The sequence below is a fragment of the Haliotis cracherodii genome, unplaced genomic scaffold, assembly GCF_022045235.1.
Source record: "Haliotis cracherodii isolate W230 unplaced genomic scaffold, xgHalCrac1.p SCAF_5, whole genome shotgun sequence".
Lineage (NCBI taxonomy): Eukaryota > Metazoa > Mollusca > Gastropoda > Lepetellida > Haliotidae > Haliotis > Haliotis cracherodii.
Genome location: NW_027266308.1, coordinates 54,197,556 through 54,211,775, shown reverse-complemented (window position 1 = coordinate 54,211,775; position 14,220 = coordinate 54,197,556). Strand labels below are relative to the sequence as shown.

The 14,220-nt window shown below is 42.7% G+C and overlaps 1 protein-coding gene across 1 annotated transcript in view; it reads right to left on the bottom strand.

Annotated features, from left to right (window-relative positions):
* LOC139443941 (DNA annealing helicase and endonuclease ZRANB3-like) overlaps window positions 1-14,220 on the bottom strand; it is a 28,712-nt gene that overhangs the window by 5,675 nt on the left and 8,817 nt on the right. Inside the window, exons 10-19 of the mRNA XM_071224827.1 lie at window positions 13,082-13,261; window positions 12,694-12,849; window positions 9,416-11,666; window positions 8,307-8,389; window positions 7,322-7,452; window positions 6,874-6,994; window positions 2,213-2,353; window positions 1,585-1,728; window positions 1,347-1,450; window positions 1,126-1,234 (exon numbers count right to left, since the gene is read on the bottom strand). Of these exons, the coding sequence (XP_071080928.1) occupies window positions 1,126-1,234; window positions 1,347-1,450; window positions 1,585-1,728; window positions 2,213-2,353; window positions 6,874-6,994; window positions 7,322-7,452; window positions 8,307-8,389; window positions 9,416-11,666; window positions 12,694-12,849; window positions 13,082-13,261 (3,420 nt within the window). The remainder of the gene's footprint in view (window positions 1-1,125; window positions 1,235-1,346; window positions 1,451-1,584; window positions 1,729-2,212; window positions 2,354-6,873; window positions 6,995-7,321; window positions 7,453-8,306; window positions 8,390-9,415; window positions 11,667-12,693; window positions 12,850-13,081; window positions 13,262-14,220) is intronic.

Sequence of the window (14,220 nt, the reverse complement as noted above, 5' to 3'; positions counted from 1 at the left end):
TCTCTGACTGCATTTGTCTGATGCCCACGTTGCCATAAATACCAAATGGTGTTTCTGTGGACATTAAATTGTCTTGCAACATCACATTGACTCGATCCTGCTCCAAGCATACCATTGGCTCACAGACGCTCATTTTTGGACAGGTGTGGCATTTCGTAATGTTGAATAATTGCGTAATTTTGTTGTTTGTCTGAATGGTTGTTGTCAGCACGATGCTAAACAATGCATATGGAATCCCATTAACGCACATGTTTTTATACCCATTCTTGGGTAGCGAAATGTATGGGGCTTGCATAAAAGTCAACTTTTGCATGGAATGCATGCTTTTCTGTAGCAGTTGCGTTTTTGTGACTTGATTCCATACATGTACTACAATATTGAAAACCAAACTTTACTTGTTTGAAAAACACACTAAAATATTGGTGTCACAGGAACTTTTGTTGTTGAGTATATGTTAAGCCCTAATACCAACAACACATACAACAAATTTAATTACATTTGTAACAGTAATAACCCCTTAAACAAATGCAGGCGTTGTCATTGGTGGGGACAAGCATGTGAAGTTTCAGCATCACTCTCCAGTAGTTTCTGAGGTGAGGTGAGGTGAAATTGGATTTAATGTCGCTTCCAAGATTATTGCACTTATATAGCGACGTGCATGCATGTGTGTGTGTAGCTGCTGGTACTAGTCCGGACTGATGCCGATTTATAGTGCTATCTCACTGAGATACCATGCCGCAGTTTAACATGAGTACCTCACTCAGACACAGTACACTGACTCCGAGCCGACCAGTCCTTGCTTTAACCCACTTAATGCCGAGCACCAGACAGGGTAACAACAAGTACCATCTTTTAATGTCTTTTGGTATGACGAGGCCGGGGATCAAACCCCGGACTTTCTGCTCTCCAGGCGGACGGTCTACCTCTAGACCATGGAGGCGGTTGTTTCTGAGGAATGATGTTTTTACAGACAATGATGCTGCCACCGCTGGCCAAGCAACCATGACAAAAGCTCACTTGGTTTTCTGTGAATTGACCCACAAATTGAGTTCAAATCTGTACTAGAAATCAGTGGATATATCTGAAACTGAATGTACGTCAAGGTAACCATGATGACCAACTGACCTGTCCCTCCACTGGTCTGCGCACCATGCTTTCCTTTTGCTTGGCCTTGAGAGTTGAATACTTGCCCTCCGCCAGCAGCTTGGCTCGCTTCTGCATGTCCTGGGTGTTCCTGCAACAGGAGAGACAGCTCACTTGTAGAGATACAACAATTATATGGACAATGTTGCACTTCCAGTGTTTATGTTGTAAGTTTAGTCTTGACCAACTTTGTTGTGCCTTACTTGACTTGGTTGTAGAAGGAATGAGCATCATATTTGCAGATCTGACAGATGCCATGTTCCACTTCGTACACTTTGTCCCGGCAGTAGCTGCTGTGTGTCTGCATCTGAAACACAGAACAGGCATACAGACAGATATATTGACAGACAGATGCACCTGCCAGCAGACGTGCAGACAGATTTACAGGTAACAGACATATACACTCACGTACTGACATGTCCACCTAGTAATCCAACTTACCCAGTACTGGTCCATGCATTTTGAGGAGCAGAAACGAGTATTCCAAGCATTCTTCTCATCTGTGATAGTTGACTTGTCCAGGAGGGGGTTGTCATATGGCTGCTGACAATTTAAACACAGCGGAACCCCTTCTGTTGTGACAGCCTGTGTGGAAGAGAGTAATTTAACCAAATATGGTTGTAACAAATAGGATATTAAGAAATGTTATATTTGGGATAAGACTTTCTTAGAAACGTAAAAATTCTAGTACAGGGATCTAACTCACTCAGCCACCGAGGCTTCCACAATAATGGAAGTCCCATATCTGGTAGTCTAGATCACATACTTTGTGTACCCCTCTGACAAGTGTGAATTTGAATGGCTCCCATGACTGAAAGCTATGAACACAATGGCTGAGTGGGTTAGATCGCTAACTTTGTGTGCTGGCGATCAGATGCCTCACTAAGAGTGTTGTATTGAATCCTGGATGGGACTCAACCCAAAAAGGTACTAGTATTTAAGTGTAATCCTAAACATAACATTTGTTACATTTGACCACTTTCTAAAAGGCATTGTGTATTCACAAATATTGTTCTTATCAAACTATAGCCACTCAGAGGACTTTGACTACTTTCACCAAAATCTGTACCTGTAACACGCCTATGTTATTGTGCGTCTGCCGTGCCTGGTCATGTGACCCCTGACTTCCTGTCTGGCCTCTCTTTGATATGAGCCTGACAGTCCCACCCAGTTCCCCTGCTGCCTTCTGTGCCACCATTGCTGCATCGTCCTGTAGAGAAGACGGGAACACAATGATACACAATAAGTCTTTATTGTTGTATACAACATTTTCTTGCTGTTGTATCAGATGAAAATCATCAGCATGAACAACTGAAAAATATATACACCACTGCAAGTGTAGCTTGAATTAATACATTGTCAACACATGCAGTTAATATATATGCTCAATATTGTTTATTGAGGGGTCAATCTTTCTAAGGATGTCATCCGGTTAGTGATTTCAAGGGACAAGTTGGACAGTAGGCCTTTATGTGTAGGATAAAGCAAGTCTGATGGTTTGTATGATATTAAAACCCGCATCTGTGGGATAAGGGTTTTAAATATCATGCGGGAATTGTTTTATCTAATTTAACACCCCCTCAAAAATTAAAACAACATTTATCAACATTTTTATGTTTCCAACAAATTTTCTATGAACCTTAGGAAACGGGCGTAAAATATCTTTTGCTAGCGTACATTACTTTAAAAAGACATTTTAAAAGCATCGTGATTTATCCACACCTCTGTAGCCTAGTGGTACACTCACTGGGCTACAAAAACGAAGGTTACGTGTTCAACCCTGGGGAATATAAAGAAAACATTTTTTATTTGATGTTACATTTCATTACATTGTGTTCAAATGCAAAATAAATTTCTCGCGAGAACATTCATATGTTACAATCTAATGGAAGTTGTATTAATAAAATACCTGGGATACAGTTAGGAGATAAACATACTGTGTTTTCAATGTAGAGCTAGGTTACCTGTAGATTTAACCCCGCTAAATTGAATTTGGAACCGAACGCGCAGCGTGAGGTTTCAAATGTTAAATTTAGCGGGGTTAAATCTACAGGTAACCTAGCTCTACATTGAAAACACAGTATGTTTATCTCCATTCTACCATGACTAAATAAAATGCGAACTCTTTGGCGTTAGCAAATATACAGAGTGAAGCGGCAAGGGTTGAGTTCAGTGTTTTGAGTGGGTTATCGATCTGCATTACAGAATCACCGAACAAAATATGGTGCTGTATATACTCAAGCAGTTTATTTACACCGTATTTACTTCACTCGAACATATGACAGGAATTGAAAGCATATAAGCACGGCAACTTGGTAAGCTAACATGAGGTGGGCATCCCTAAAGAAAACAAAGCAAGCTTTGCAAGGCTTTCGCTCTACATCACATGTCACCATTATGACGTCATATCGCTCATTGTGACGCTAAAGATATGACGTCACAGTCGTATATAGAAAAGCGCCAAAATTTCAAGCTCTCTGTTGTCTCCAAAACGTAAATACATTCCCTTTGTTGATTTCTGTCGTGTTTTTCTGCACGAAATGTATTGTCACATATCCTTTGAATATTGTAGTAACCGCATCTGTGCATTTTGTAACCGGTAATTGTAGATATAGTTATTCAAATATGCCTACCGACAATGACTGAAAATAGTACTATTCTATGAATATTAGCTTCCGCGGTGATGCGGCCCTCAAACCAGCTGTTTCAATCAGAGGGGGTTTATTGTGATTTAATAGCCTCTGATTGACCAATCAGAATCGAGTAAATTCCAAATTCATGGTAGAATGTATTGCAACATCCTTGTTTATGACGTTTAACCCCACCAGAGAACAATAACATAGCGTCACTGGAGGTTTATAAGTCTGGTCAGACAATACACCATAATATACAGGAAATTTCAGAATATGCCAACGCCGTCATAGCAACTTAAATGAAAAGTGATATCAGTTCGATAACAAGCACAAAATACCCCATTTGAAAAAAGGTATGTTGTTTGTGGAATATTTCAGTTTCATGTACCTTTCACAGGCATCAATGTAATGTAACGTATCAAATCTCACGGTCATGATGTTACAGTTAATGGCTGATGACGCAAGGCATGACATGGTGGTCGTGGCCAAGCACGCACAAAGCACTTTATGACATACAAGCCCTAGGCAGGTCAGTGATCTCAACCTGTTGGAGAAATTGTGTTGATATGTAGCTACTTTTCCATAGATAGTCGATAGATTAGGAATATAAAGATTGACAGAAGTTGTTTATCTCATTTGTGACCTGTCAAAGTTGATACTTTGGTGAGATGCATGGCCACAAGTGATAATGTCATACCTCTATTAAGAATCTTGTAATTCCATTGGTTATTCCGTACCACGTGACGAAACAATACATTTCAATGTAGACCCTGAAATCATGTAACTGACACTGACCTTGAATACTGATTCGTTTAATGATCAGTATTGACCTGTAATGTGATGAATATTGACCCGTCTGCTAGAAAACAAGATGGTGTCTGGTACACACGTTTCATGGTTTACAGTTAAGTTACTGTAATGAAACAGAGGACGGTTTAAAGACTTCATAAACATTAAAGTGAATTTCGGTCCTTGTGGGTCAGGTCCTCGGGACCTTGTTTTCGCATATTGACCTTATCAAGAGTAATTTTTTGTAGAATATCAACTATGTCAGGCCATGCATTAGATATTAAAGCAAAAACAAATGTTCTCTTTTTTGTGTATTTTCTTACTGATCTTGATGATCTTAGTCTGAAAATCATTGTGTTACTGAAGCAGACTGAAAGAACTGCTTTTTCACATGAGTGAAATTCCAATTCAATATTTTCAGGTAAATATTGCATTTCATCACTAACAACATTATAAAGAAGGCTATGTACATGATTTAGATGACAAAACGAATGCTCTTAATCTTTGATTGATGCTTGACCATCAGATTCTGGACACTAGGGGACACAACTCTTCACAGACCACAGGGCCCCCATGTTCTCCCTAGCTGACAGGCCTTCACACTGTGTACATTCATACACAACATCAGATCCTGGACACTAGGGGACACAACTCTTCACAGACCACAGGGCCCCCATGTTCTCCCTAGCTGACAGGCCTTCACAATGTGTACATTCATATACAACATCAGATCCTGGACACTAGGGGACACAACTCTTCACAGACCACAGGGCCCCCATGTTCTCCCTAGCTGACAGACCTTCACAGTGTGTACATTCATATACAACATCAGATCCTGGACACTAGGGGACACAACTCTTCACAGACCACAGGGTCCCCATGTTCTCCCTAGCTGACAGGCCTTCGAAGTGTGTACATTCATACACAACATCAGATCCTGGACACTAGGGGACACAACTCTTCACAGGCCACAGGGCCTCCATGTTCTACCTAGCTGACAGGCCTTCACAGTGTGTACATTCATATACAACATCAGATCCTGGACACTACGGGACACAACTCTTCACAGACCACAGAGCCCCCATGTTCTCCCTAGCTGACAGACCTTCACAGTGTGTACATTCATACACAACATCAGATCCTGGACTAGGGGACACAACTCTTCACAGACCACAGGGTCCCCATGTTCTCCCTAGCTGACAGGCCTTCAAAGTGTGTAAATTCATACACAACATCAGATCCTGGACACTAGGGGACACAACTCTTCACAGACCACAGGGCCCCCATGTTCTCCCTAGCTGACAGACCTTCACAGTGTGTACATTCATACACAACATCAGATCCTGGACACTAGGGGACACAACTCTTCACAGACCACAGGGCCTCCATGTTCTACCTAGCTGACAGGCCTTCACAGTGTGTACATTCATACACAACATCAGATCCTGGACACTAGGGGACACAACTCTTCACAGACCACAGGGCCCCCATGTTCTCCCTAGCTGACAGGCCTTCACAGTGTGTACATTCATACACAACATCAGATCCTGGACTAGGGGACACAACTCTTCACAGACCACAGGGTCCCCATGTTCTCCCTAGCTGACAGGCCTTCACAGTGTGTACATTCATATACAACATCAGATCCTGGACACTAGGGGACACAACTCTTCACAGACCACAGGGCCTCCATGTTCTACCTAGCTGACAGGCCTTCACAGTGTGTACATTCATACACAACATCAGATCCTGGACTAGGGGACACAACTCTTCACAGACCACAGGGTCCCCATGTTCTCCCTAGCTGACAGGCCTTCACAGTGTGTACATTCATACACAACATCAGATCCTGGACACTAGGGGACACAACTCTCCATGGACCACAGGGTCCCCATAGCACTCCCTAGCTGACAGGCCTTCACAGTGCCACCAGTGTGTACATTCAAACACAACAATGGTCGGTTGGTTTATGCAGGTGGACAATTGTTCATAACTATTTATATTCCACATCTGTTGGGGAACATAATTCAGGTATTCATAAGATATGTTTGTTGTTTAACACCACACAAAGCAATATTCAAGCTATATGACGACAGACTTTAAAAAATGAAGTCAATCCAGGGATTGATATTATGAGCAACAATCCACACTGTTGGGATATGATGACATTCATTCAACTAAGAAACTGAGTATTAACCACTGATACATATCTGAGCCATCTTCTAACTGGGAATCCACACATTGCCAAATACCCGGGACCTACTAATCACACAAATATCAAAACAAGTTGCAGCCATGTTGCTCCCACCTTGGTCTTGTGTCGCTGTGTGTTGCTGACCTTGCCAGAACGGACCTCCTCGTACGCCACCAGAGGGCTGCTGAACAACATCCCTTGTTTCACGATCAGACGCTTCTTCGTCTCCGTCAAACTAGGGATGGAAATTACCCCGGGTCTAAGCGGTTTTGCTAAAGTAGTTGAATTTTAAGCTTCTCTAACTTTGTGACATTAGGGATTAGACAAGTACCCCTTGACTTTAATTTATTTAAAATATATACATTTTAATTAATATATTGCTAATGCTTCTATGGCATTTAATTAGCTAACCATAAAAATAATTGAAGTCAACACTTCAATATATATCTCTGTATATACCATTAACAGGAGATTTCCCAAACTACTATGACTACAGATCTAAAATATATGTAAATTCTCACTATATCATGTATATAACACTTAAACGTGAGATACAACAGACCTGTTCCATTCCCTTACAAACTTCTGCACCAATCTCAGGTTGCCATGGTGATGAAGTACAGCTGGCAGTTGTTCCATGTTACCCATCTCTACATCCAGGGGCAGGAAGTTCTCACTGAGAGAGGTCCCGTCCTGGCAGACACAAGGCAGGACACATTTCAAAACACCATGGACACGTGCATGCTTTGGGCTGGTACAAATTACTACATTTCATGCTGTGTGACTATTGACTATTGTGGACAGAAGAATCTTGAAGATATACTGGCATTCCAGCCATGGCCATTTCAATAATGACTTATCCTAACCATTACATAGTGCAATACCAGGAGGCCTACAGTGAAAACAAATACATAAAATCTCTCACAGGAACGTCTAAATATCATGTGTATCTAAAGACAGATACAGTAAACTACGTTCATAATGAACATGCTTATAACTAAATTCTGGATATAACAAACTGTTCGTTTGGTCCCGGCCATTTGCTGTATTTTTTATCATATAAACTTGATGGATATAACGAACAAGCTTATGATGAAATAAGGGATATAGCAAACTGACTTTGTGGTCCTGTGTGTACTCTGTCAACAATAAGTTGCTCACGTGTTACCAATCTGCCTATCAAAACCTTCATGGCCAAGCGCGGCTGTTCAAAGTGGCAATTTACAATTGAAGGCAATTTACTCTTATGTATTTATCGAGTAACATGATGTAGTCACATGACTTGATCCAAGATGTCTGACAGTTGAAATTCTTATATAACGAACTACGGATATATATATTTGTTATAACCTTACTTTACTTTATTGATATAATCAATAATAATACTATAATCTTATGCTTGGAAGTTTGATTTGTGTTAAGGAGAACATTTCATAAAGATATGGAAACCCTGACTTTGAGTATGAAATAGACCCGACCTGAGTTATGCCCCTTGATCATATGTAGCAAGTAGCAAAATATTGAGAGTTTACTGTAGTTGGACTGACCTGCTGGAAGAGGTAGACTCGGCCTGTGTAGAAGCTGCAGCAGTAGAGGAAGGCAGGGAACACAGACGTGTGGGCAAATGTACCTGCAAGTGTCACAGTGAGTGAGTGAGTTTGGTTTTAACACCGCTTTTAACAGTATTCAAGTTGTATCGCAGTGTGTCAGCTTAACGTGGGAGGAAAGACTGAAGTGATGCAGGTCTCAGACTTTTACCACTTCGGTGAAACCCAAAAGCATGGGTATGGTGCTGACAAACCTAGAAACATTATCGGGGCGAACTGGGATTCAAACCCACAATCATAGGTTTCTGGTGTGCCCAAGGGACGCAGCTCTGCACAGCGAATCGTGGCGCCTTAGACTACTGGGCCACCCGTGCCCCCTCAAGTGTCATAGAATATTGGATAAAAGGCATCATCCTCCTGCTTTGTTTAGCTTCGTTATGTTTTGCCACGTTTATGCTGTTTATTGTAATAAACATGATAACCATGGAAATTGTGCATGCAAAGATGTAAATACATTTTTTGTGGCTACAAGCTGTGTGTGTTGCTCAGTAAAGCTGATGGATTGTCTATGATGTCTCTGTAAAATGTTACCTATCTCTATTATACAATATTAGATTCGTTTCTCTCATCATAAGGGGGGCACGGGTGGCCCAGTCGACTAAGGCGCCACGATTCACTGTGCAGAGTTTGGCACGCCAGAAACCTATGATGGTGGGTTCGAATCCCGGTTCGCCCCTGTTATGTTTCTAGGCTTGTCAGCACCATACCCTTGCTCGTGGGTTTCACCGAAGTGGTAAACGTCTGAGACCTGCTTCACTTCGGGCTTTCCTCCCACATTAAGCTGACACGCTGTGATATAACTGGAATACTGTTAAAAGCGGCGTTAAATCCACTGCGGCGTTAAATCAATAATTCAGAAGTTTCATTTTCTTCATGCCTAACTAGGCTTCTAAAAAGAACAGATTACTCATTTTTCTTGCCACTGCAACAAAAGTATATTGTACAGCTATAGTAATTAAAGAAGTTGTTATCAATAAATTGTGTCTACTTTGTCATCTACCAACTTCTAAGTAATGTCTATCAAACAATTTATTGCATAGCTGTCCTACCATTAGGTGAGATGGATTTCCCAGGAGGAGTCCTGCTGCCCTTTTGACTGGCACTTTGGGAGGAGCTGTCGTCATCTGTCAGAGTTTTACAACTTTGGCGTCTAGAATCTGGGCTGAACTTGTCAGCAGAACCTTCCATTGACTTGGTATTTACTGATAGCAGAGGGTTGAAGGACATTTTCCTCCTCAACACAGGTGTCCTAGTGTCAGGTGTGAGAGACACTATACAACTCGGAGAGTCTCTACTTCTTCTTCCGGGAAGAACAAATTCAGGTAGACTATGTTCACTATCTGATACCGAATCCTGGACATCTGGATCTCCTGGTAGATGATTATAATTGCAGTCAATGTCACTGATGTCTGATTTTCCCTCTGCCTCGTCTTTACGTGATGTAACATGAATCAGAGGGTCTCCATGGTGTCTAGCTTCGGCAACATCCATCTCACTGTTCTTGGACTGATCACCAGACGAGTCGAGGATCAGACTGAAACAGGGACTGTCTTTGCTTGGAGTAAAGGGGATTTGTTTGTCTCCTGACTTTCTAGCTTCTGCAGTATCCATGTTACTAGTACTCTCATTTGACTGATCATCTGAGGAGTCTAGAACCAAACTGAAGCATGGACTGTCATAAGGCATCAGCTCCCATGAGGACGTCACACATCGGTCATCACGACCAAATGGAGTAGACACACATCGGTCATCACGACCCACTGGGGTAGACACACATCGGTCATCACGACCCACTGGGGTAGACTCACATCGGTCATCACGACCCACTGGGGTAGATACACATCGGTCATCACGACCCACTGGGGTAGACTCACATCGGTCATCACAACCCACTGGGGTAGACACACATCGGTCATCACGACCCACTGGGGTAGACTCACATCGGTCATCACGACCCACTGGGGTAGACTCACATCGGTCATCACGACCCACTGGGGTAGACACACATCGGTCAACACGACCCACTGGGGTAGACAAGCATTGGTCATCACAACCAACTGGGTTGGCCCCACATCGTCCGTAACAACCCACTGGGGTAGACAAGCGTTGGTCATCTTTGTTTTGGTGACAAGGACTAGACTGTACAACATCTTCCCAACGACCAGACTTGGGTCTGTCAGGTCTTTCTTCCTCATCATCAGAGTGGAGCTGAAAGCACATCCTCTTTCTGGGTTTGGGAGTTGCTGTTGCTCCACTGAGCTGCTCATCCCCAGACAGGCTTGCATCACTGCCGCCCATATCAAGATGTACTCCATTAATGTCAGGACTTCCAACACAACCTTCAGCACATAAATTCTCACCATTTTCAGCAGTGATACAAGAGAGTGTACACTCATTATCATCAAGCACAAAACACTTCCTCTTCTTTAGAACTGAAGAGCCTACACTTCCACCATTGCCTGCAGCTCCATCATGACTGACGTTATCAGTGTCTGCGCCCTGGGAGGAGGATCTACTTGACATGTCCCGGACAGCTTTTACCTCCATAGTTCCAGCCTCATCATCATCATTCAACACAGTGTGTTCTGTATCAACTTTCACCACATGGGAGCATGTTTTCTGCTTCGTCCCAAACACTGGGCTGCTTAGGATAAAATCTTCTGACTGGGATTGACCTTTTGACCTTTTGACATCTTTAACCTTCCCCGGTGTGTCACACATTTCACAACGGGACATGCCAGCATTGTTCAGGAACGTACAAGCACTGCATGCCCACTGACTGGACACTCCACTCTCTAGTGATTTTGTATCATCAGTGTCCTCAGGACTACGTCCATTCAAGGCACTTTCTCCCCTCTTTCCAACTGATGCTGTTTTCAGCATATGGAAGGCATTTTTAACACTCCTAGGATTGGTGGGTGTTGTACAAAGCGTTTGGCTGTCGGATGCTTTCTCAAACCCATCCTTACCAGAAGGTGTGGATGGGCTTAAGATTCTGTTACTGCCAGCAAAACACTGATCTTTGTCTCTTCCCTCTGTTCTGTTTATCCTTCTCCTCTTCTTTTCTGTTTGGAATTGTTCCTCCTCCTCCTCCTCGCTGTCCAGGAGAATTATCTCCCCTTTAAACCGTCCCTCTGTCACGTGTTCTCCGTGATTTGTCTTCTGCTTCTTACAAAGCAGATCGGATCCTTCTTCATCATCACAGGGTCTGTTTTTTCCAGGAGTTTCATCCATGTTCTTATTTCTGTTCTTTGCTGATGGAGGTGTAAAAAACTCCAGTATTGATCTTTGATCTGTCGGCTGAAGAAAACACAAACAGGAGAGGGTACAGCAGACTGCGCTGGTCCTGGGCCCTGTTCCACAAAGTGATCTTAGCGCTACGATTGTCGTAAGTCAGTGTTAAAGAATGGGAATTACGATCGACTTAGCGCTAAGATCACTTTGTGGAACGAGGCCCTGATGATACTAAACACATCAAAGGTAGAATATATAATACTGAATGTTAGCTATCACAGCTTACATATGACAGGCACCAAATACTCCATAACAGCTACAAATATGAAAACATAAAAACAAATCATCAATAATTTTCCATAGCATGCTTTTTCAAACTTGTCCGTGTGAACTCTCACAGTTGTGAGACTGACATTATGTTACTCTGGAAGGGTATAATGTCATGATACAGTGGGTGACATCATATTCTTCCTTGATAACTGAACCGGCCTGGTAAGCAGAATGTGGAAGAATAGACTTAATTCTAAACTGTTCTTGGGGCAGTGGCGTAGCCTAGTGTTAAAAGCGTTTGCTTGTCATGCCGAAGACCCGGGATCATCCTACATGGGTACAATGTGTGAAGCCCATTTCTGGTGTCCCCCGTTGTGATATTGCTGGAATATTGCTAAAAGCAGTGTAAAACCATACTCACTCACAGAACTGTTCTGATAAGTTGATATCTGAAAGAGTGAGAATGGCCTTACTCCACTTTCAGCATTGCACAAGCAATGTTACGGCAAGGACGACAGAAATGGTTGTCACATATTGTCCCCATGTGGAGAATCAAACACGGGCCTTCATTATGACAAGTGAATGCTTTAACCACTAGGCCGCCCAAAAGGTGATGTCTAATTTATGTAGTAGCATTTTGCCAAGCCGATTGTTATTTTCTCTTCAAATTTGTGATTGAGAAAAAAGATACTTGCCAAGAAACTTATTCACAAGCCGTGAAAAAAGCGAGTTTGCATCACGCTCCCATTCACTGAACAATGACAATTGTTTCGAAAAAAACCTGACATCTTCACATGATTCAACTAAACACAAAGCACAATACCTTTTGTGACTGAAAGAAAGATGTTAAATCCAGGTCGGTCTGCTCTGCTGGAACCCATGCATCAGCGTTAGACAGCAACTCCACCTGATACTCGTCTCCCTTGTCAGCCTCCATGTTGCGGCGCTGACCACTCAGTGCTGTGCTGGTGACCAGGGTCTGCAGGGGTCAGAACAAGAGATGTTCACTCAGGCTTCATGTAATGATTCATAAAAGCTGGCACAAGACATTGAGAAATAAACTCTGCTTTAATGTAATGTATTGAATTTATACACATTCTGAATAGAAAGCTCCTGTCTTTCAAAAAGATTTCAGAAAATGTTATATTGGATAATGATACCATCTAAATATTCAAAAATGTTGATCCTTTTTTTAAATATATCTTTCTTACCTTTTTACACACAGTGCCCCAAACCCATTCATCCATGGTTCCCTTGGCAACCAGGTAATGTACAGGTAGACTTGCTGTTTGCCCAATTCGATGAGCTCGGTCCTCACACTGGACCATAACACCAGGTGTCCAGTACATCTCAGCAAACACAACCAGCTTGGCTGCCGTGAGGGTCAGTCCCTGTGGGCATACCGGAAAAGTTTCTTATTTGTTTTGTTTATTGTTTAATGCTACACTCTAATATTCAAATCCAATAGATGGGGGCGGTCGGGTAGCCTAGTGGTTAAAGCGTTCGCTCGTCACGCCAAAGATCCGGGTTCGATTCCCGATATGGGTACAATGTGTGAAGCCCATTTCTAGTGCCCCTTGCCGTGATATTGCTGGAATATTGCTAAAAGCGGCGTAAAACCAAACTCACTCACTCACTCACCCAATAGATGGAATCCACAGATTTGGGTCAGATAATGTGGCGTGTATGAGGACAGACAGCCTGATAGGAATATATCAGTAGCCGACAAGCTGACTAGGTGAGCAACTGGGTGAGTACCCTGGGAAGTAGGCTACCCAACCACCCTCACAGTTTGTACCCACAAGATCCTCATTAGTTGACTCTTATGACCAAGGGGGGCGGTCGGGTAGCCTAGTGGTTAAAGCGTTCGCTCGTCACGCCGAAGACCCGGGTTCGAATCCCGACATGGGTACAATGTGTGAAGCCCATTTCTGGTGTCCCCCGCCGTGATATTGCTGGAATATTGCTAAAAGCGGCGTAAAACCAAACTCACTCACTCACTCACTTATGACCAGGGGGTACCAGGGGTCTATTCTACCCTATCATCACCAGAGTCACTCTTTGGACCGTATAATTCAGGAAGTTGTGTTTTACGGTGCTCTGAATAGTATTTCAGTTCAATATCAATGTGCATCAGTGATGTAGATAATAGACATTTACCACTTCAGTGAAACCAACTAGTAGGGGTATGGTGCCGACAAACCCAGAAACACAATCAGGGCAAACCAGGATTTGAACCCACAAAAGATAGATGTCTGGCATGCTAACTGGATGCAACACTGCACAGTGAATTGCGAGGCCGTAGATGAGTGCACCCCCCATATCAGCTAGTACATATAGAGAGGTGAAC